This window comes from Mirounga angustirostris, unplaced genomic scaffold (assembly GCF_029215605.1).
Source record: "Mirounga angustirostris isolate CCGP_5_RB_7025 unplaced genomic scaffold, mMirAng1.0.hap1 SCAF_4, whole genome shotgun sequence".
In the NCBI taxonomy this organism is placed as follows: domain Eukaryota; kingdom Metazoa; phylum Chordata; class Mammalia; order Carnivora; family Phocidae; genus Mirounga; species Mirounga angustirostris.
Window position 1 is genome coordinate 169,825,396 of NW_026991712.1, and position 21,410 is coordinate 169,846,805.

At 56.4% G+C, this 21,410-nt stretch overlaps 2 protein-coding genes across 4 annotated transcripts; one reads left to right on the plus strand and one right to left on the minus strand.

Annotated features, from left to right (window-relative positions):
* Positions 1-7,145: 7,145 nt before the first annotated feature.
* On the minus strand, positions 7,146-9,476 carry GPR3 (G protein-coupled receptor 3). The gene has a single exon (XM_045895474.2). The coding sequence runs from the start codon at positions 9,474-9,476 to the stop codon at positions 8,484-8,486; it is 993 nt and encodes a 330-aa protein (XP_045751430.1). The 3' UTR covers positions 7,146-8,483.
* Positions 9,477-16,874: 7,398 nt separating this feature from the next.
* CD164L2 (CD164 molecule like 2) lies at positions 16,875-20,943 on the plus strand. Of its 3 annotated transcripts, none has more exons than XM_054512368.2 (6): positions 16,875-17,057; positions 17,542-17,709; positions 17,810-17,881; positions 18,418-18,462; positions 19,952-20,123; positions 20,640-20,943. In XM_054512368.2, exons 1-6 carry the CDS (start codon positions 16,970-16,972, stop codon positions 20,644-20,646), a joined length of 552 nt encoding a protein of 183 aa, XP_054368343.1. In that variant the 5' UTR covers positions 16,875-16,969; the 3' UTR covers positions 20,647-20,943. The 3 variants fall into 3 exon arrangements, with proteins under 3 accessions (XP_054368343.1, XP_045751432.1, XP_045751431.1); XM_045895475.3 differs by having other exon boundaries at positions 16,876-17,057; positions 19,979-20,123; XM_045895476.2 differs by lacking the exon at positions 20,640-20,943 and having other exon boundaries at positions 19,979-20,127.
* The last annotated feature ends 467 nt before the right edge of the window (positions 20,944-21,410 follow it).

The following is a 21,410-nucleotide window of genomic DNA, read 5'->3' on the forward strand; positions in this document are numbered from 1 at the left end:
AGCACTGGCAGAATGCTGATGTTGCCTCCCAACATCTGGCTGGCATCTTGTCTGCCTCTCAGACCCAAGCAACTTACCTTAAATAGAATGATTTTCAGTGGAATCCGATAAAAAGTTCAGGCTGCTGTACACCCCCTCTCCTGCCTGGGAAGCCGAAGGGGCTGGGTTTCTATTCTGACCCAAAAAAATGACCTACCCAGGAAGCAACGGTTGTTCCGAGCACAGCTGCTGCGGGTTGACTGTCCCTGGGGGTAATTTATGGGCAGACACCCAGTTCCAGTTCCGGGCCCAGCGGACGCAGTGGGGTGGCCCCGGGAGAGGGGCGGGGAGCAAGGTTGGTGACTCCGCTGGTCACGCCTGCTGTTCGGGGGGAGAGAGGCACCCACTGGCGTCCCAGGAGAGGGGGCAGAAGTTTTGAATTGTCAGCAACTGCTGCGCCAGGCGCGCTGAGCTCATCGCTGGAGGTGGGGGTGCAGGGGAGGGGGCGCGGGAGCCGGCTCGCCCCGCCGGAGCCCCTCGCTCCACCCTCCGGCTCAGGCCTGTGTTTAGTCAGCACTTGGCTTCCCGAGGCCGGTGACTGACAGGCAGCCAGACGCCCGCCCTGGGAGAAGACAAAATGGTGGTGTCGGGAGCCGCCCTTGCTGGGGAAGTGGAGGGGAGGAATGTGGTTCTGGGAAGCAGGCGGCCGCGGCTTAAATTCCGGCTCCTCCGCTTGGGAGCTGTGACCCCGCGCTTCACCTCCCAGGGCTAATCCTGAGAGGAATGAGCATGTGCTGAGTGCCTACTACCTGCCCAGGACTGCACGCGCTCCATTTCGGCCCTAGGAGGGAAGGGTCTCATTGTGCACGGGAGAAAAACAAGTTCGGAGGTCGAGTGGCCGCAGACCGTGCAGCTGGCCGGGGGCAGAGCCACACCTCAAAGCCCGGTCTCTCCCAAGCCCGGCATCGTGCTCTGTCCGCCATGCAGCCTCAACGGCGTTCGGGTTCTCTGCCGTCCGGCACCACGGGGTTCGGTGTCCGAGGGGGCGTGTTACGCTTTCCCGTCCTGCTCTACCCCCCCCCCCGGCGCCCACTTCTACGGGGCACCGTTATTTGTGCCCCCGCTTTGAAATCAAGGGGGCCGGCCTGAGGGCCCGACTGTCCCGGACCCTGAAGTTGGAAGGACCTCGCACCCTGAGCTGCCCGGGAACAAAGTGGGTTTCCCACGTGCGGGCTGGGGCTTCCCACAGACACACGGTGCTCAGGGCACGGCGCGCACATCCAGCCACAAAGACCCGGAGACACACACAAGGCGACACCTAACACGTGAGCGGGCACACACGGGATCCCGGGCCCAGGGACACGTGCACACTCCGTACACGGAGCCCTGCCCTTGTGCAAACAAGGACACAGACCGGCACACAGTTACAGGAACACATCATCGCAGGCGAGCCTCACTCGGTCCTCGCCGGCCCCCCGCCTCCGCGCTGCCGCCGCCAGCTCCTCACTGCCCCCTCCTGGCCGCCCAGGGACCAGGGCAACCTGGCACCATTTCCTGCGAGTTCGCCTCGGGGGTGGTTGTCCGCTAGCTCCCTTCGTAACGAGGCTGGGAGCAGTTTCAGGTGCTCCTCATAGTCCCTCTGCCCCAGGAGATGAGGGTGTCTAGAGGGAGGTCTGAAGCTGGAGGACAAAAAAAAAAGAAAAAGAAAAAAGGCTCTCACACCCAAAGGAATCTCTGGCGGTAGAATCCTCAGTACCGTGGTGGCGGGAGTCCTGCATAGCCCCGCTCCCCCTTCAGCAGGCAGCCACCCCGCCCTTACCTCGGGAACTGTGCACGCACCTGCTCCCACTGTATACATATTTAAAGAGAAGCAGACTTCCTGGCCAAGAGGTCAGAGGTCAGGTCTTCCAGCTCGCACGTTGCTGCTCCCTCTCTGGGCTTCAGCTGCCTCACCCATTCAATGAAGAGTTAAGTTGACCGTGATGTACGTGACCCCTCCACCCTGGAGTCGCACCGTCTTGGGAAATAACACCTCTCCCAAACGTAATGTGCCTGAGTAAAGCACATCCATAAACACGACCCCATGCATGCTTCAGGCCAGTCCTGGGAGGATTACCAACCAAAGCTTTTTAGTGCTACTTCACAGCTGAGGAAATGAGGCACAGAGAGGCACAGCAACTTACCCAAGGTCACACAGCAAGTTGGCAGCAGGCATGGACTTAGAAATCCTCTTCTTGTGGGCCCCAAGCTGCCTACAAGAGAGTAGAACTCTCCCTGTGGGCTCAGGCCCAGAGCCAAGGAGACAGGAACAACAGAGACTAAAGCCAGAAGCTCCGCCCGTCCTTTTTTTTTTTTTTTTAAGGTTTTTGTTTTGTTCTGTTTTGTTTAGTAATCTCTATACCCAACATGGGGCTTGAACTCACAACCCCGAGATCAAGAGTCTCATGCTCCACTGACTGAGCCAGCCAGACGCCCCAGAAGCTCTGCCCCTCTGCTTGGAGCCCTAAAGGCTGAGGGGAACCCAGCGGAGGTCCCAGGAGGCTGGGAAACGGCCACTTGCACCCTGGTGGGTTCCACCACTCCCCACCCTGACCAGCAGCCTGTGCACACCTTGCGCTTCCTCTGCAGAACCGGAGGCGGGCTAAGGAGGGTTCTCCCTGCTCGGTGGCCACCGGTAGCTTGTTCATCAAGTTACCACACACGTGAGTGGCGTGTGCATGCGTGCCTGGACTCCACGGGTGCGCACTCACATGTAGATGCATGTTCCTATATGCCTACAAGTACACTGAGGCACATATTTAGAGGTCTGGGTAACACGTAAGTGTGCGTGCTTGCAAGCCTGTACGCCTATGACTACATTCGTGTGTTCAGACGAGGTGTGTTTGGATGTATGCGTATAAGTGGTTCCTGTGTATCTAGCAGGTAAAATATGTACGTGTCAGATGTTGTGCACGTACTGGGTTTGTTCACGAATGTACTTGGGTATGTGCAGATGTTCACATGCATTTGTGTAAAAAAGTGGAGTGAATCATGTCCATGCACCTGACTGGTGAGTGTGTGTAAGTGTGTGTGCCGGGAAGGCTTCACATGACTGTGTACACACGAATCATAGGGGTGCCCTCAGCAGAGACTGTGATGTCAGTGTTCCCCTAAGCCCTGGCATCGGGCCTGCAGTGCTGGCTCCCGCCAGGCCCGGGGCTTACAGCACCTCCACCCCGCCCCCGCCCTCTATTCCCCAGACCCATCCTGCTTGGCCAATTTGCAGCCTCTCGCTCCCAGCTCCCGAGAAGGCCTGCAGCAAAGTCAAGGGGCTGGTGGCCAATTAGCGAGGGGGTTAATCAGGGATCTGGGGACCCCTGGGGGGCGGGAAACCGAAGGCAGGCGCTGAGGTTGGCAGGAGCCCTTGCTGCCTGTCATGGGGGTGGGGGAGGGGAGAGACGGGAGGGGAGGCTGAGCCAGCCTGGTGGCTGGAAACCGAGGGTCTGCCTGTGAATTCCTGACTGCTGAGCACTGATAGCGGCGGGGAGCCTGTGTGACTGTGCGTGCAAAGGGGCATATACACATGCATTCCTGTCCTTGAACGTGGTCCTATATGCAAAGGTGTGTACCTGACCGGGTACCCTCCGTACATACGTGTGCAGTTTTGTGTCTGAATACATGTGGGTGTGTGATGGTGTGCAAATGGGTCTGGGTATGCAAGCATGTCTGGACCCATGTGCACACACGTATACAAGGGTAAGTCTGTGTGTGCAAGCGTGTGTACACACACTGACGAATGTGCTTCCGCATGCAAACGTGCACATAAAGTTGACGCGGTCTGTTAACAAGGGTGCAATGATATCTGTGTGTGTACCAGTGTGCAGATACACCTGGGTCTGGATGTATGTGCTTGTGTGTGTGTTCTCTGAACGGCCTGCGTGTGCCCATGTGTGTGTACCCATAGGTCTGCACGCATACAGGTCTCAGCGTGTCAAGAGCTGGGGAATGTGGGGCTGGCGGGCTCCGGGCTCCAGGAGAGAATCTGACAGACGACCAGACTTGCCGCAGCCCCCAGCCCCGGGAGCCTGTTTTCCAGCCTGCGGAAGCTGTGAGCCCGTGAACTCATCTTATATTAATAGCTGCTGTCTCCTCACTTATTGCAGGGAGAGGCGGTCATGGCCCCAGCGGGGGCTCAGCACTCGGGGCTCCTCCCCTCCCCCACACAGGACCTGGGAAGAAGGGAAAGAAGGATGGGCCCTAGAGCCTACCCAGGCAGGAAGGCAGGGCTCTGGGCCCCTGCCCTTGCCTCCCCCGAGGCACTGCCCAGCTCACCTCCCAAGCCTCTGTAGCTGGTGGGATCAGGTGTGGGGTTGGAAAAGTGTCAGGGGCTTGGACACTCCCCACCCCAAAATACACACACACACACACACACGCACCAGGCATGCAGTGCCGAGTAGCTCCGGGCTGAGTACCAGATGAATCTGAGGCGGAAAGAGACATAGAAGTCTTCAGTTTGAGAGGGCAGGCATGTTCCTTCTCTCGGGGACCCTCAGTTGGAGGGGGACACACAGCCTTGCCTTCAGGGGCTCCTAAGGGCAAGACTTCTCTATAATATTTACTCGAGAAGTATAGCAAGCTGTGTTGTATGAACCACATCTTCATGGCCATGGGAAGACTTAGCTAAGGAGGCTTCCTGGAGGAAGCACAGGGTAGGGGTGCAGGGAGGACCTGAGCTGTAGCTACGGAATCCCTGGAGGAAGGAGAAGCCAGCCAACCCCACCACACACATAGGCTTCAACCCGAGGAACAGATTGAGATCTCCCTCAGGTTGGGCCCAGGACCGAAGGCAGAGAGACCCTAGATACGGGCTCCCAGAAACGCCCCAGATCCACCATACTACCATACCCAGGCAAAAAGAGGAGGGCCCGCAGCATGGAGGCCTACCACAGGCCCTCCCAGACAAAAAGCATTAGGCTCTGCTGAGCTCTGAAGCCAGAAGCTGGGAGGGGGAGGCAAAGGGCCAAGCCTGCCCAGAATAGTGTGGGCACCTGGACCCTCTCCTTCTGGTTCCCCCTAGTGCTCCTTGGGAACATGGGTGAGGCAGCAAGGAGGCCCTTCTTCACACCGCCCCTCCCAGAGATCTGTGGGTAGCTTGGAGACCCCCAACTTCTCCCTAGCCTGGGAACAGGGCTCCCTGCCCGGGGTTTCCTTGCTTGCTGTTTCTGAGTTGCTCTTGAAACTCACTCCCTTACCCAGGATAGAAACAGATTTGGAGTCAAATGGATCTGAATTCAAATCCCAGTTCAGCCCTTTACTATGTGACTCTAGGCAGATCAGTTGTCACCTTCAGTAAGGCCTTTCTTGGGAGCCCTCATTTAAGGCTTACATGTACTCCCTGTGCCCCTTCCCTACTTTATTTCTCTCCCAGGACTCTGAACTCTCTGACATTGCCAAATCTTAAACTTGTCTCTTTATTACTGTCTCCCCTATGAAATTTACATCCACAAGGATGGCAGTGAATGAATGAGGGCCTCTCAGAGCCTCAACTTCCTCTTCTGTAAGATGGGGAGAACAATAATACCACCCAAAGGGCCATGGTGATGTGTGAAATATTTGGGCCAAAGCTTGGCATGGGGGAGGTGCTTGCTGAGTGGGTGTCTTTTTCCAGGGACCTTCCAGGAAGGCGGGGAAAGAAGGCCCCACCTGACCTGGTGGGCCACACCCTGCTTTGTATTTGGACTGGAGTTGTGTGTAGCTCAGCCCAGGTCTGCCTTCCACCAGCTCTGACCCAGCCGCGGTTGGCAGCTCCACTCCCCTTGGAGTCCTGTGGCCAGTGTTGGGGAGGAGCCTTGAACACTAGGTGAAAGAGCTCTAGCCAGGGAAATGGAGAAAGACTGGAGTCCTAGCCTGGCACAGCTGTGTGGGCTTGAGCAAGTGACTGTTCTTCTTCAGGCCTCAGTCTCCCTGTCTGTACAATGGAAGGGTATTCTAAGGGTCCCATCTCCAGGCTTTGCCTTCCTGGGAGGCTTGGGAGGCTGGGAGGCTTTGCTAGTCAAGAAACGGCTTCCTCTTTAGCCACACTTCCAAACCTGCTCCTGCCCTTGCCTGGTGAACATACTCCTTCTGGTTCCAGAACACCCACACTCAGGGACCTGCACACTTACATCCTCAGATGCACACACTTACCATCACTCACCTTTGGATAGAAAAGAAGCTCTTCCAGCTTCAGAATGACGATACTTCATCCAACCTCCTCCCAAATGTGGCCTCTGGCTCTGAGAATGAACCCCAACACAAATCAGGGACCAGAATGTCCTAAGCCCCAGACTTGGGAAGGAAGGAGAGGAGAGGCCATTGGCTAATAGAGCACAGGTTGTGGAAATGGATGTTCCCTTGGGCCAGTCACTAACCCTCCCTCGGCCTCAGTTTTCTCAGCTATAAAATGGAGAGGGTACTATCTGTGCCATGGGACGCTAGTGCAGCCTAAACGAGGTCACGCATGCAGCCCCCCTGGCGTAGTACCTGTAGTACACAGCAAACACCCACAGTTAGAAGGGGCTGTTATTGGGCACCTGGGTGGCTCAGTTGGTTAAGCGACTGCCTTTGGCTCAGGTCATGATCCTGGAGTCCCTGGATCGAGTCCCGCATCGGGCTCCCTGCTCAGCAGGGAGTCTGCTTCTTCCTCTGACCCTCCCCCCTCTCATGTGCTTGCTCTCAAATAAATAAATAAAATCTTTAAAAAAAAATTAGGGCGCCTGGGTGGCTCAGTTGGTTAAGCGACTGCCTTCGGCTCAGGGCATGATCTTGGAGTCCCTGGATCGAGTCCCGCATCGGGCTCCCTGCTCGGCGGGGAGTCTGCTTCTCCCTCTGATCTTCCCCCCTCTCATGTGCTCTCTCTCATGCTCTCTCTCTCAAATAAATAAATAAAATCTTAAAAAAAAAAAAAAAAGAAGGGGCTGTTATTAAGGAAGTGGAAATGCTTCGAGCATATACTTCGTGCCAAAGCTCCAGACAAAAGCGCACGTGGACATTCTCAACCTGAGAAGGGTCTTAGCACCCTGATTTCTGTCCTCAGGATAACGTGGGGTCCTTGGGACGCCTGGGTGGCTCAGTCAGTTAAGAGTCTGCCTTCAGCTCGGGTCCTGATCCCAGGGTCCTGGGATCGAGTCCCACATCAGGGCCCATTGCTCAGCGGGGAGCCTGCTTCTCCCTCTGCATCTCGCTCACCCTGGTTGTGCTCTCTCTCTCCCTCTCTGACAAGTAAATAAATAAAATCTTAAAAAAAAAAGTTGGGGTCCTTGCCTGGAAGTGCCCGGGTCTGAGCAGAGGGGCCCATTAGATTGGCCTGCCAGCCACACTCCACCCTGGGTCTCTAGCTTTCCCAGATCCCTCACAGGCTCCCAGGCCTGACCTAATTCCCTCCCATTCCAGGCTCCCCCCACATCAGGCCCCCTCCACCCCCTCCACACATTAAGACAGAAACATACTTATCACAAAATCGTTTTTTTTTAATTGAGCGATGGGTCAGGGATCGGAATAGGGACGCACTGGAGGCCATGCCCCGGTTGGCAGAGGGGTCAGGTGATGGCTCACACCCTGCCTCCTCTAGGGCACCGCAGGGTGGGGCCTGGCCGCCAGGTCCTGGCTGTGGCGCTGGATGCCAGGCTGGAGTGGAGTTGGGGTGGAGCAGCGTCTGGTCCCGGCTGCCTGGCCGGGCTGCAGTTTCCCCCAAACGGCCACCAGAGGGCAGCCGGCCCCCAGCGCAGAGGAATTCTCGGTTGCTCAGGTGATGGCTTCTTAAAAAAATAAAAAACCAGAGGCTGGTGTGTTCTCCCAGCAAACCCGAGAGGGGCGGGCCCGGGGAGAAGGCTCTGGTTTCTATGATCTCTTCGATAAAAAATAAGCAAAAATAATAACAAAATACGTGGTTTCTCTTTCTCCCTTTCCCCCCTCTAAGAACTGAGGTCAGCAATGGGGGTGTGGGGACTGGGGGTACCCTGGTATGGCCTGGATTTCAAGGTGTGGGTCTCTTCCCCTTACCGCCCATAAATAAATAAGTAAATAAATAAATTATAAATAGATACTCTTTTTCTATGTGCACATATATATAGATACATTTTTCTTTCTTTCTCCTATCTAGGCAACTGAGTGACTAACCTCTCTGACTCTTTAGCTCAGAAACCCAAAAGTACAGTGACATGATTAAGGTTGAGGGGGAGGGGGAGATTAAGGACTTGGAATGGCACTGTAAATCACCCAGCAGTATTCTGGAACTCCAAGCCAGCTGGGCTCTGGGACATTTCTGAGTGGAACCTCAGCCACCTGAACATTCTAGAACCGTGGAGCCAGCTGGGCCCTGTAGGGATCTGGACAGAATCCTGTGAAATATCCAATGTCCTAGAACTCCAGAACCAGCTGGGTCTTGGGGGGTGTGGAGCTGGGGGGGTGGGTTGGGACAAAGCCCTGGAGGACCTAACATTCTGGAATTCTGTAGTGATCAGGGCTGAAAGGTCACCAGCGTATGACTAGACATCACTGGGGGAACGGGACCGGAAGGGGATCTTGGAAGAGGAGCAACAACAGCAAATGGCCCACAGCACCTTCTGCACGTCCTGGTTGCGGAAGGCGTAGATGATGGGGTTGATCATGGAGTTATAGGTCGCAGGGAGCAGGGTGAGATAGGTGTAGAAGGGTGGGGAGTGGGCATCCCCCAGCAGGCAGTAGACAGTGAAGGGCAGCCAACAGGCGGCAAAGGCGCCAAGCACCACAGCCAGGGTGGCAATGCCCTTTCGGGTGGCCACGTAGTGGGAGGCGGGCAGCAGATGCCGCTGGAGGGCAATCTGCTGGGCATGGCGGCAGACGATGCGGCAGATCTGGGCATAGAGCTGCAACATGACGCCAAACACCATGAAGAAGGCAATGGCCAGGACCACCAGATGGTTCTTGGAGAGTGGATATACCACGCCGCATGTGGCCCGGGCATCCAGACAGTTCCAGGCCAGCACAGGCAGCAGCCCCAGGCCCAGTGCACCCCCCCACACTAGGGCCAGCATCACATAGGTCCGAGTCACTGTTGTCTCTGAATAGTAGGTGAGGGCATTGTACAGAGACAGGTAGCGATCGACGGTGATGGCCAGTAGGCCGCCCACACTGGCAGTAAAGGCCGTGGCCAGCACGCCAACCAGTACCAGGCTCATCTCCGCCGAGCCGATGCAGAACACAGCAGCAAAGTGCAGGACCAGGCCCAGGCCTGCCAGCAGGTCGGCCACAGCCAGACTGCCCACCAGCAGGAACATGGGGGCACGGAAGGTGGGAGTGCCCACGATGATGGCCACCACCAGCGCGTTCTCACAGCTCACCAGAGTGCCTGAGATGCACAGCACCACATCCCAGGCCCTGGGTGAGGGCAGTGGTGCGGCTGGGCCTGTAGGCCCTTCTGCTGAGCCCGCGCCGCTCACATTCACGTTGCCTGAGCCAGCGGAGAGCCAAGCCAGGGGGCTGCCTGCACCCCACATCATGGTACCTGTAGGAGAAAAGCCCTGTGAGAAGCTGGCAGGGCTGGGTGCTGGGTGAAGGGGTCTGGATGGGAGGAGGTGCCCCTCAGGATACACTCTGAGTGTCTCCTCGTGATACCTGGCTGGGTCCCAGTGCCTTGTCTCCCAATCATGCTCCAAGGGCTCCTTCCAGGATACCTTTGTCTCCCCCTGCCCCCCACACCCCCACGCCAGCAGGGGCCTATTTTCCTATAGCTGTCCTGGGTCTCTCCACTCTCCCTTCCAACACCCTGGGTCCCACAGGGCTCTTTCTCCCACGTGTGTGACCTGCGGAGAACCAGATGAAGGACTACCATAAGTGGATGGGGGGTCCCTAGGATCCATGAGAAGCCGGGTAGGCCCAGGACTGGGGAAGGGAAACACATCTCTAGACTGAGGGTAGCTCTGCTCCCTCCCCATCAGGGAGGATGACGCTCAGTTTCTGAGGCTTGCCAGACCCTTCACGATTCTCCGTATTGCCAGCCCGAGGCTCCGCCCCCAGAGAATGCGCGTGAAGCTCCCGCCAGCCCCCACCCTGCACTCCCAGGGTAACACCACCTAGGAACTCTGCCCCACCCCAGCACACACGGGCCCAGACTTCTGTCCTCGCCAGACGCCTCTTTCGGCCTGAACCTCTGGGTCTTTGGAACAGACACCCTCTGCTGGAGGCCTGGATCTCTGAGTCCGACCCCTCCTTCTGCTTGGACACCTGGCTCTTGGGCCTGACTCCGCATCCTGCCCATATGTCTGGATCCCTAAGTCAGCCACCTCCTCCTGCTCGGACACCTGGGTCCCTGCCTCAGATGACTCCTGCCAGCCCAATCTCAGAGGACCAATCTCAGAGGGCCTTGGGCCTTGGAGGAGAGAGCACCCCACGCGGGGTCACCCAGCTGACGACTGTCAGCACCCGGACCCTGGGTCCCCGCCTGCTAACCCAGATTCTGGGTTCCGGGTCTCGACCTCCGACCTCTGCCGGCCGCTGGGAGCCTGTCCGCCGGCCCCGCGCCCCAGCATCCTGCGTGCCCTTCCGGATGCCTGGTGCCTGCGGCGGGGCCCACTACTCACCTCTCGGGACCTGGTGCGGCCGGGCCGCGGGGAGGCTCTGCTCGGGTCCGGGCAGCGCAGGGTTTGCGCGGACCCCGAGAAGCCCCCGCGGCCGCGGGAGCAGCAGCGTGAGTCACCCCGCCCCGCCCCCGGCCCCCGGTTCGGTGACGTCAGCGGCCCGGCCGGCCAATGGGTGCGTCGCGCCGGGGCGCAGCGCGCGTCGCGAGGCATAGTAATGAGGCCTCGCACCGCCCGCTCCCCCATTCATAAAAAGCGACCGTGGCCGCGGCCCCGCCCCCTCCTCACTCGGCCCGCGCTGTCCTTGACGCGGCGCCCTCTGCGGGCCGGGGTTTCGGGGGGCGCCGGTGGGAGAGCCTTGGAGAAGTCTTAGGGAGGTTTCGGGGAATGTGTAAGGGCAAGCAGAAAGGGGCCCCGGAAAGGCTGTGGGGGTGATGGGACCCTCAGGTGGCAGAGACGGACGGAATTCGGGTGACGGAGACCGAGTGATGAGGCTGAATGGGCGTCCTCGGTGAGGATGACGGGGGCTGTCAAGATGATGGGGCCCGGAGGTGATGGTGACAGCAGCACGAGGGAGCAGGGAAGTGGGTGGCAGTGACAGTATGAGCATGGTGACAGGATCTTGGGGGATGGTGGCCATGGGACGCTGCCATAGAAAGGGAAGCCCCCAGGGCAACTTTGGCAGTGTCAGGGTGACTGTGACGTGATGGGGCTCAGGGATCCCAGGGTGGCAGAGGCGGTGGCAAGGGAAAGGGAAGATGGAGTGTCCAGATGATAGGACTTCAGGTCACAATGACCCTGTCACAAGTGCTGAGGTACTGAGCAGACAAAACAAAGTGAAGAGGGTTGTAAGGTCCTGGCATGAAGATACCGGGGGACTGTGGTGAATGAGCCCCAGGGTGAGAGGGAGAGGGTAGAGGGTCTGGACTGACGGTGACCAGGCAGGTGAGGTGCTGCCAGGGCAGGTCCTCGTGATGCTGGGGCTGGGATAAGGAGCTGGGTGACGTCACTCATGTTAGCCCGATAGCGCCCTCCCAGCACGGGAGGGGTGGGCCTGGAAAGATTTCAAAACCTGAATTATTTATTCAAGGATCTGGAAAGGCAGCAGGGTTGGGGGGGGGCACTTCCCCGAAGCAGCAGGAGAGGGGGAGCCGGGAAGAACTTGGAAGCAGAAAACCTGGCAGCGCAGTCCCCAGGGCAGGCCCCTCTCACAACCCCCATCTTAGGCATCCTGGCAGGGTAGGGTATGGAGAAGGAGCTCCGTCTTCCCCAGCCCTGCCTGTCCTTTGTCCCAGGGACATACACCACCCCAGCTGACTTTTCCAGGGGTGACAGATATGCCCAGGGGGAGAGGAACTGGCTGCTTCTTCCTCTGTCTCTAGCTTTGATCTTCAATGGAATCATCCAGGCCTGTGGGATGGGGGTGGAGGGCAGGGATCAAGTTAGGGCTTAAGGAAACCAGAGGGGCTCAGATTCCAGGCCCCACTGACTTCTCCCCCCACCATGGCACCACTGTAGTTCCCTCAGTCAGTGTGGTGCAGCGGGAAGGAGGTGACAGGCCAGTGGCAGGGTACAAGGGAAGAGGAGAGGCTAGGGACTGGGGAAGATGATGCATTTCAGCTTGGATGTGGTGAGTTGAGGGTGGAGGTGGTCAAATCCTAGTTCCTCCATTCCCTCGCGGTGTGACTTTGGGTGAATTTCTTAGGCTCTTTGTGCCTGCTTTCTCATCTGTAGGAGAAGGATAATGTTCGTATCTCAGGACTGGTGGGAGGGCCTGGCACATTCTCGGCATTGGCTTGCTGGCTACCAGTAGTATATCTGGCGGGAGGAGGACGCCTGGGAGGCACAGGTGTGCAAGTAGGCATTGAGTTTCTAGGGGTAGAAGATAGCACTCTGGGGAGGGAGCACAGAGAGAGGAGAAAAGCCCCAGGGAAGCCTGCCATTGAGGGCACAGACTGCAGATGAGTGTGTCCTTGCAAAGGGTCCTGGGCTTCCCTCCGTCTAGAACCCCTTCACTTCATTCAGGCCTTTGCCTTCAAGTCACTTCTTTTTTTTTTTTTTTTTTTTTTTAAGATTTTATTTATTTATTTGACAGAGAGAGACACAGCGAGAGAGGGAACACAAGCAGGGGGAGTGGGAGAGGGAGAAGCAGGCTTCCCGCCAAGCAGGGAGCCTGATGCAATGCGGGGCTCGATCCCAGGACTCTGAGATCACGACCTGAGCCGAAGGCAGACGCTCAACGACTGAGCCACCCAGGCGCCCCTTTCAAGTCACTTCTGAAGCAGGCTTCCCTGACCTCCATCCTAGATTACCCCCTCCCCTCCATCCCTCTCTCCCCCCTTTCCTTGCTTTATTATTTCTCAGAGCTTAGCATTCCTAAAATTATGTTTATTCATGTATTCTCTTTTTTTTTTAAAGATTTATTTATTTGAGAGAGCGAGAATGAGAGAGAGAGAGTACATGAGAGGGGGGAGGGTCAGAGGGAGAAGCAGGCTCCTCGCCGAGCAGGGAGCCCGATGCGGGACTCCATCCCGGGACTCCAGGATCATGACCTGAGCCGAAGGCAGTCGTTTAACCAACTGAGCCACCCAGGCGCCCCCATGTATTCTCTTTTTTACTACGTGCCGGCCCTGCCAGAATAGAAGCTCCATGAGGGGAGAGACTGTTCTGTTCTGTACTACTACATACAAGACCTGGCATTGTGGTAGGTGTTCAACAAATACTCGTTGACGGGATGCTTAAAGTAAAAAGCAGCATCTAGAGAAAGAGGAGAGTAGTGATATGCGCAGTGTGGAGAAAGGTGGGGGCACCAAAGAGAGAGCATACAGGGGCAGCAACCCCCCAGAACTCAGGTGTCCGCTCTCTTCCCCATCAGAGCTGGGTCCCAACAACTGCCCCGCAGGTCTCTGGGATGGGTGAAGGTGGCTGGGAGGTTGGCAGGGAAGAGCTGTATGAGAGACTATCTTCTGCTATTCTGAGTGGCAGTAATAGTTTCTTTCTTTCTTTCTACAAATGTTCATAGTTTATTAATCCTCTCATGAAAAGTCTGCACAATCACCATAGATAAAGTGACTGCAGAATCTTTACTCCTTTTGGCCTGCACCAGCCTTGGCCTGTGCGGTGCCCTGACTTTCTTCATTCTGTTCTCATGTCCCACTTGCTGTTTTCTTGAGGTCTTTTTCTTCTCATGCAGACCATGTCTTGCAAGGCTGTCTTTGGGTTCATTTTTCTTTCATAATCCAAGGAATTGTAAATCATGCCCAAGCCAGCTGCCGTGCCACCACCAACATGGGGTTCTGACTCCGGATATAAAGATGACATCTGGTGTGGTCTTGTCCATTTTGGCTAGTTTTCCCCAAAGTTCTGCCTTAGGTACTGTTGCCTTCTCAGGGTGAAGAACATCAGTGACCATGTTTCCACTGAAGTAGTTGGTTGGCTAAAACTTCCTGATCCAGACAGCCACAGTGTCATTCAAGATGGAAGCTGATCAGGAGGCAGCCAGGGAGAAAAAGAGTGCAGTAATATTTCCAGCCATGAGAAACCCCAGACACCCAAGAGACTCAAGTGAAGCTATGGATTTTCCCATGGGCACTCCCTCCATGCTTCAAAACTGCCCTATGCCAATGGGACAATGGAGGCCTTCACTGCCAACTGGGTCTCTCTTCCCCAAAGATCTGCTATCTAGAGAAAGGGCTGTCCCTTCCTCTTCTCTCCTCCTCATGCCCTCTGCCCTACCTCCTTGCTTCCTCCCCACCACTGATACCCTGTCCAGTCCTTCCCACCTACCAGGTGCCAGACCAGATCCCAGGGCTTACAACAACTCCGCATCCCCATTTCATAGGTGAAGCCTAGAGAAGCTGAAAGACTTGCCCCCAATCACACAGTAAATGGCAGAGCTGGGATGTGAAGCTGGTCTACCTGTAACCAAATCCAGTGTGCCTTCCATTCTATCCTAAACATCACCATCTCCCCAGAAGGGGCTGCGAGTGAAGTTTGACCAGGGCTGACAATACCTGCAGTTCCCCCACGTGGCCACCAGGTGGCTGTGAGCACGCCATTCCAGGTAAGACTTCTTCCTTTACCATTCTCTCTTCAGTCTGGGGAATCTCACGGGCCTAGGCTCTCATGGAAGATGGGTGTGTGTCTGAGGCACAGATAATACCCACACAGGCCCCCTGTCCAAGCCCCAAGAATCTGGGCATCGTCAGTACACACATTCTTAGCACAGACCCATTTGTTCATTCAGCCAGTATTCACTGACAATTCCCTGGGCTTTGAGTGGGTGCTACGGACAGAGAGATGATCTGGCCACATCCCTGCATTTTCTTTTCTTTCTTTTTTTCTTTTTTAATTCTTTATTTTTTTTAAGTAAACTCCATGCCACACATGGGGCTCAAACTCACAACTCCAAGATCAAGAGTTGCATGCTCTACAGACTGAACCAGCCCGGCACCCCCACATCCCTGCATTTTCAACGTTCAATAAATATTTATTGAGCATGTGCTACTTTCCAGGCATGGTTCTAGGCACAGAGGACAAGGCAATGAACAAAAATCCTTGGCTTCTTCACAAAGCATCCATTCTGATGGGGAAAGATGGACAATCTACAAATAAACACTTAATATGATATTAAGTAGGGGGTCCTTGAGGATCTCACAGACCAGAAGAACAGACAAATGTACACGGTCACAACATGATACAATCTGGTTATTTAATACGCACCTACTTAGCACTTAAGTGTAGAGGGAGTTAACTACAGAAGAAGATAAACATGGTTCCTGCCTTCATAGAAATTACAGCCTAGGATACAAAAGAGTAATTAATTATACATTTGATACATGTTTTGAAGCAAAAAGGAAGTATCATGAGTGGGGAAAAGAAATGGGTCGGTTTTAGGGGCCTGAGACACACTCAGGTGGAGGTGCCCAGGAAGCAGATGGACCCATTGGATCCTGGGTTCACATCCTGGCCCCCCTCATTGTAGCTGTGTGCCCCTGGGCAGGTGATTTTACTTCTTTTTTTTTTTTTTAAGTTTATTTATTTATTTATTTATTTATTTATTTATTTATTTATTTATTTTAGTAATTTCTACACCCACGACCCCAAGATCAAGAACCACATGCTTGGGGTGCCTGGGTGGCTCAGTTGGTTAAGCGACTGCCTTTGGCTCAGGTCATGATCCTGGAGTCCCTGGATCGAGTCCCGCGTCGGGCTCCCTGCTTGGCGGGGAGTCTGCTTCTCCCTCTGACCCTCCCCCTTCTCATGGGCTCTCTCTCTCAAAAAAAAAAAAAAAAGAAAGAACCACATGCTCTTCTGACTGAGCCTGCCAGGTGCCCGATTTTACTTCTGAAGCCCACAAACTGGGGATAACAAAAGCCATGCCTAGAGGGTAGTCGTGGACATTAGATGAGAAGCTGCAAGTAAAAGCTCTTAGTGGAATGTATATTCTGCTAAGAGTAAGTGGTCAATAGTATGAACTATGCATTATTAGTTATAGGTGGCAGCTGGGGAGGGAGCACTGAGCAGGAGATGGAGATATGAGACCTGATGGCTTTCAGATCGGAACCGATGGCAGAGGAATGGCTAAAATGACCCCAGGAGAGGTGGAATAGGTCTCAGGAGGGAATCGTGCCACCAGGGAAGAAGAGGGGGAAGGAGGAAAAGGAGGGGCAACAGAGAAGGGGAAAGAAAGTGGAAGTGAAGGGGGGGGGGGAGAAAGAGGAGGTGCTAAGGAACCCGAGAAGAAGCTCCAGAGGGGAAAGAACCAGAAGAAGCCGGTACCAGGGCAGTTGAGGCCGAAGGGAAGGCTGGGGAAAGCCCCAATTGTCCTACTAATAATGAGACCAATAACTTGGTCGGAGGGTGTGGTGGGAGGCTGAGGGGCAGAAGAGAGTAAGGTGAAAGGGTGAAGCGAGGTGGGCAGTCTAGAGGCCAGCTGAAGCCAGTCCAAAGGGCGTGGGGCCTAGTTGGGTTCACTCGACAAGGCCCGGCCTGCGGGAAAGTGACGTCGCTTGGAATCCAGATTTTGCCACTGTGACCTCCACCTACTCACTCACCTTTTCTGAGCCTTAATTTCCTCACCTGTGAAGTAGGGATACTAACTACCGAGCGGAGTTTTCGTGAAGCTGCTGGTGGGTGCTCCCAGGACCAGGTGTGCTACTACACCTGGATCCCGCCCCCTTTTGTCCGAGCCCCGCCCCAGATCGCCGAACCGAGCTCCGCCCCGCCGCGCCCACTAGCCACGCCCCCGACGAGGGCCCCACCCCGGCTGAGCCTCTGGCCCCGCCCCAGAATGGCCACGCCCACCTGGCCACGCCCAGGTTGCCTGGGTCTCGCTCCCCACATCCCAGCGGAGCCGAGTCGGGGAGGGACGCACTACACCAGCTCTCCGCCGACCCCCGGGCCTCGCCCCGCCCATGGCCGCGCCGGGACCCCGCGCCTTACGGGTCGCGCTCTGCGGCGGCTGCTGCTGCCTTCTCCTGTGTGCCCAGCTCGCTGTCGCCGGTAACGCGGACCAGGATCTGGTTTGGAGGCCCAGCCCGGGCAGGGGCAGGCAGAGCCTACCTTCATCCAGCCGCCTCTTCTGGAGCGGTCTGGGCTGGGGGGCGGGGGGCTGGAGGGGACTTTCCAGAGAGTTCAGGGCTCCAGCGGTGGGTGAAGGGGGTTCTCGCCATGTGTGAAGCATCCGTATGTAATAGGCTCCAGGTGTGGGGGATTAGAGGCTTCAGGTGTTTGGAGGGGACCCCAGGTGTGTCTGAAGGTGTCAGTTCCTCATCTATCAGGGAACCCCAGGTGTATGCAAAGGGAAGGGACTCTGGGTGAATGTGGGGGAGGTTGGGGGTGTGTGTAACCATGTGTTTGTGGAAACTCCAGGTGTGTATTGGGCCTTAGGGGATCCAGGTGAGTGTATGTGTGCAAAGGGGTGAGAGCCACAGTAGTGGGGAATTGGGGGTGCAGTTCAGTTTCAAGGAGTTGCTCCTACGCCCAGGTAAAGGAGCTCGAGGCTTTGGGCGGGGAGCCCTGCTCCGCATGAACATCTGGCCAGCTGTCCGAGGGGCCTGCAAACAGCTCGAGCTCTGTGAGCATTGTGTGGAGGGGCACAAAGCACACAACCTCTCTGGCTGCGTGTGGGAGCAGTGTCGGCCAGAGGAGCCAGGTACGGAGTTGGGCCCTCCCCAAATCGAGTGCCCCTAGTTCTGAACCCCAGGGCCTTGGCACCTCTCCCCATATCTCTCCCCTACACCTTCTCCCACCAGGACACTGTGTGGCCCAAGCTGAGGTGGTCAAGGAAGGTTGTTCTGTCTACAATCGCTCAGAGTCGTGTCCAGGTAAGGGGACTCCTGCTGGCCTAAGCCAAGTTGGAGAGAGGGGACTGAGGTGTCCCCAGCCAGAGCCTGCCCTCCAGGAAGGAATCGGCCTCTCTCGGGGAGCAGACAGTGCTCATGAACACCTGGGTCCAGTTTCAGTTCTGCCTTTAGCTCACTGAGCAGCAGTCCCTCGCCCTCTCTGGCCTGTTTCCCCAGTTAAAAATTGGCACAGCCAAAGGATCCAGGACAGATGTGTGGAGGGCATGAAGGAGTTGGCTCGTCTAATTTAAAACACAGTGAGGACTTCCGAATCAGAAGTTCAGAAGGGAATGGGGGGAGGGCTTCCTGGAGGAGGTGTCATCAGAGATGACCCTTAAAGGTAGAGATGGAGAGAGGGCACATCTGGTGGAAGGAACCGTATGAACTAAGGCTTGAAGCTGGACCTGGAACAGGGGACCTGATCTGAGTCAGAAGTCCAGCTGGTGGCCTGGGCTGGGGTCTTGGTGGGAGTCAGGGAGTGGGAGGGCTGATTTAGCATGGGTTCCCTGTCTTTCCAGCTGCCCACCACTACCCCACCTATGAACCAAAACCAGTCACAACAGGTAGGTGCTACCCGGGGGAATCCGAGTGGTGGGAGGACTAGAGGTGCCAGCAAAGACAGCTGGGCTCAGGCACTGACCTGCCTGTGACCTCAGCCCTGTGACCTCTCCTGCTGAGACTGTTCCCACACCTGTAAAATGGGTTGCTGTGAGGATTTTATGAGCAGGTGTATAGAGCCTAGTTCAGTGTCTGATGCATAGAAAGTGATCAGGAAATGATGGTTCCTGTCCCTTGTCCCCAACACCAGTTCTGGGAGCTCAGGCTGATCCTCTCAGGACCTGCCCTTGGTGCTGAAGTGTGTATGGATGGCTCAGGTCGCCAATGAGGTGTACTCAGCGACTACCAAGGCAGGCTCCTGGCAGAGCAGAAGCAAGAACTCTGCCCCTTGATTCCCACTGCCTCTCAGGGCCTGGAGGTCACCAGGCTTGGTAGGGATGGCTGCAGAGGCTTTGGTTAATTAAAGCCAGAAACTTGATCTTAGAGGCTGAATTACTGATGGCTCAGCTCCTTCTGGCTGAGCCCCAGATCAGTCTTGGGTAGCTCATTTCTTCCCTCTCCTCCTTTTCCCCCAGTGTCCTTCTCTGGGGCTCCCTGAGCTGTAGCTGGGACCACCCTTTGCCTTTCATATTCTCAGACCCGCTTACACAAGCTATACCCTCCGAGAAGTAGACCTGGCTCCCAGCTGGGCTCCTCTCCACTGCCCCAGAATGATCTTCTGCCACCAGCCCTGCCCTGCCCTGGCACCTGGCCTAGGGCCTGAAATAGAAACCCTAGTGGGGGTTGATGGCTAACGTGGCACAGCTGGGAGTCACCCGGACAGCCTGGCAACCATGGGCCCTGAGATGGGGGGTGGGAGGGTGGAAAGAGTCAGGGAGCGCTGTGTGACTGGCTCTGTCTTAACTGTGAGGTGACTTTGGACAGGTCTGGTCCTCAGAACCCAGCTTCTCCCTCTGACACACATCACCTAGTCTCCATTCATCCACTTGATAGGGTGTGAGCCTCCACTTCTTCCTTCTCTAAGGGCTCTGACATCGGGTGACTTCAGGGTCTCGGGACTTAGGAGTCCTGAAAAGGGACGATATCATCTGCATCTGGGCTTTGAACCCTGAGACCCAAGGCCAAAAGAAGCTCTGAGCCGAAGGGGTCAGAGGCCCAACTTCTGGGTCCATCCTCACCCTAGTGGGCCAGTGTGGGATAGGGAGGCTAGAAGGGAGCTCATCGCTCTCAGGACCATGCAGTCCTGAGCCCAGAGAGGATGTGAAAGACATCAAGCCACAGAGCAACCGGGAGCAGAGCCAGGGCTGGAGCCTAGCCCCACCACCCCGCCACCCCCCTAGCCAGGCCCACCCCTGTCCCACCGGGCGCTTCCCACTGCCCACAGGATCTGGGCTGAACTTCTGAGCCTGCTGGTCAAGGCTCTCATTGTGAGGACTGGAGCCTCCAGGTAACCTCTGCTGGTTATTGGGGTGGGGTTGGGATCCTGGTCCACAGCAACCCGCTATGACCTGCACCCTGCAGGGAGCCCCCCAGTTCCCGAAGCCCACAGCCCTGGCTTTGATGGGGCCAGCTTCATTGGGGGCGTTGTGCTGGTGCTGAGCCTGCAGGCAGCGGCCTTCTTCGTCTTACGCTTCCTCAAGGCCAAGGACAGCACCTACCAGACACTGTGAGTACCTGGCCAGCCAGCGGAGTCCCAGCTCACTTTCCCCACCCGACTCTTGCCCTTTGGGTCCCTTTTAGCGCCAGTGCACTGTCTTCTCAATGGGGCGGCCCTAAGGGCAATGTCTTCCTTCTGATGTCACCCATGTGAGCCACACTTCTCCCTCCTCAACGCGTGGGGTTCTCTCTGCCCCCTGTTGGCTGGGGCCAGGACTCAGCCTGGGCCCGTGTCTGAGAGCCCAGCTGAGCCCACCTGTCTTTGTCCCTCATGCTGCCAGCAGGGAGGAGAGCCAGTAGGTAATAGCCCAGGCAAGCCTTCGTTTTGTGGCTCTGTGGCTGGTTTTCCTCTAGGAAGGGGAGCTGCCCTGAGGCCCCCGTGTGCCGTGTGTGCGGTGGGGCGGGTCGCTGCAGCCTCCCTCAAAGTGTGTGCTTCCGGCCACTGCCTGCTGTCTGGGGGTGGGGGTCCTGAGCCCAGCTAGGCAGGGCCACTGCCCTGAGTGCCCTCTCTGTCTGGCCTCTGCAGAATCTGACCCCCCTTCAGGCCTGGATTCCGCAGGGGAAGGAGGACGAAGAGGCTGCCCTCTTGGCCCCCTTGTAGGCACTGGGGGTGGGAAAAACTTTGGCCACCAATGTCTGGCCCCTGTGGGCTATCAAGCAGGCTCGTGCTTCCTGTCCTGGGCCTGGTACCTGCACTGAGAGCATTCTTCGACCACCTCCTGTCTTATCCATCATGCCTGCAGGCCCCCTGCCTGGCACGGGGTCTGTGCCTGCCCCTTCCCACCCACCTGGCCTGGCACTGCCCCCAAATAAAAGAACTCTTTCCAGCACTGTGCTTCATGTCCTGTGTCTTGGGCTGTGTGTGGATCTGTGGGGGGTGGGGTATAGCCATCGTCCTCTCCTTAATGGGAACTCAGCCTTGGACTGCTACTATCACTTTTTTTTTTAAGATTTTATTTATTTATTTGACAGAGAGAGAGAGAGCACAAGCAGGGGGAGCAGCAGGGGAGGGAGAGGGAGAAGCAGGCTCCCCCCGCCCCCAGCAGGGAGCCTGATGCAGGACTCATCCCAGGATCCCAGGATCATGGCCTGAGCGGAAGGCAGATGCTTAACTGCTTAACCACTTAAACGACGGAGCCGCCCTATCACCTTTTAAAATATTTTCGTTTGTTATACGTGTTTAACGCTCCCCATCCCCCTGCCCCCCAGCCCTTTACAGATCAGTCTGTGGAGACTCAGAAAGGTAAGTACACTTGCTCAAGATCACCCAGTGGGACGGGGCAGGGCTAGGATTTGA

Bases quoted from the DNA above. Each gene is read 5' to 3' on its own strand.
- GPR3 (XM_045895474.2), bottom strand. From the start codon at position 9,476: ATGATGTGGGGTGCAGGCAGCCCCCTGGCTTGGCTCTCCGCTGGCTCA.
- CD164L2 (XM_054512368.2), top strand. From the start codon at position 16,970: ATGGCCGCGCCGGGACCCCGCGCCTTACGGGTCGCGCTCTGCGGCGGC. The intron at 17,058-17,541 runs GTAACGCGGACC...TCCTACGCCCAG, and splicing joins TGCCCAGCTCGCTGTCGCCG to GTAAAGGAGCTCGAGGCTTT. The intron at 18,463-19,951 runs GTAGGTGCTACC...CCTGGTCCACAG, and splicing joins ACCAAAACCAGTCACAACAG to CAACCCGCTATGACCTGCAC.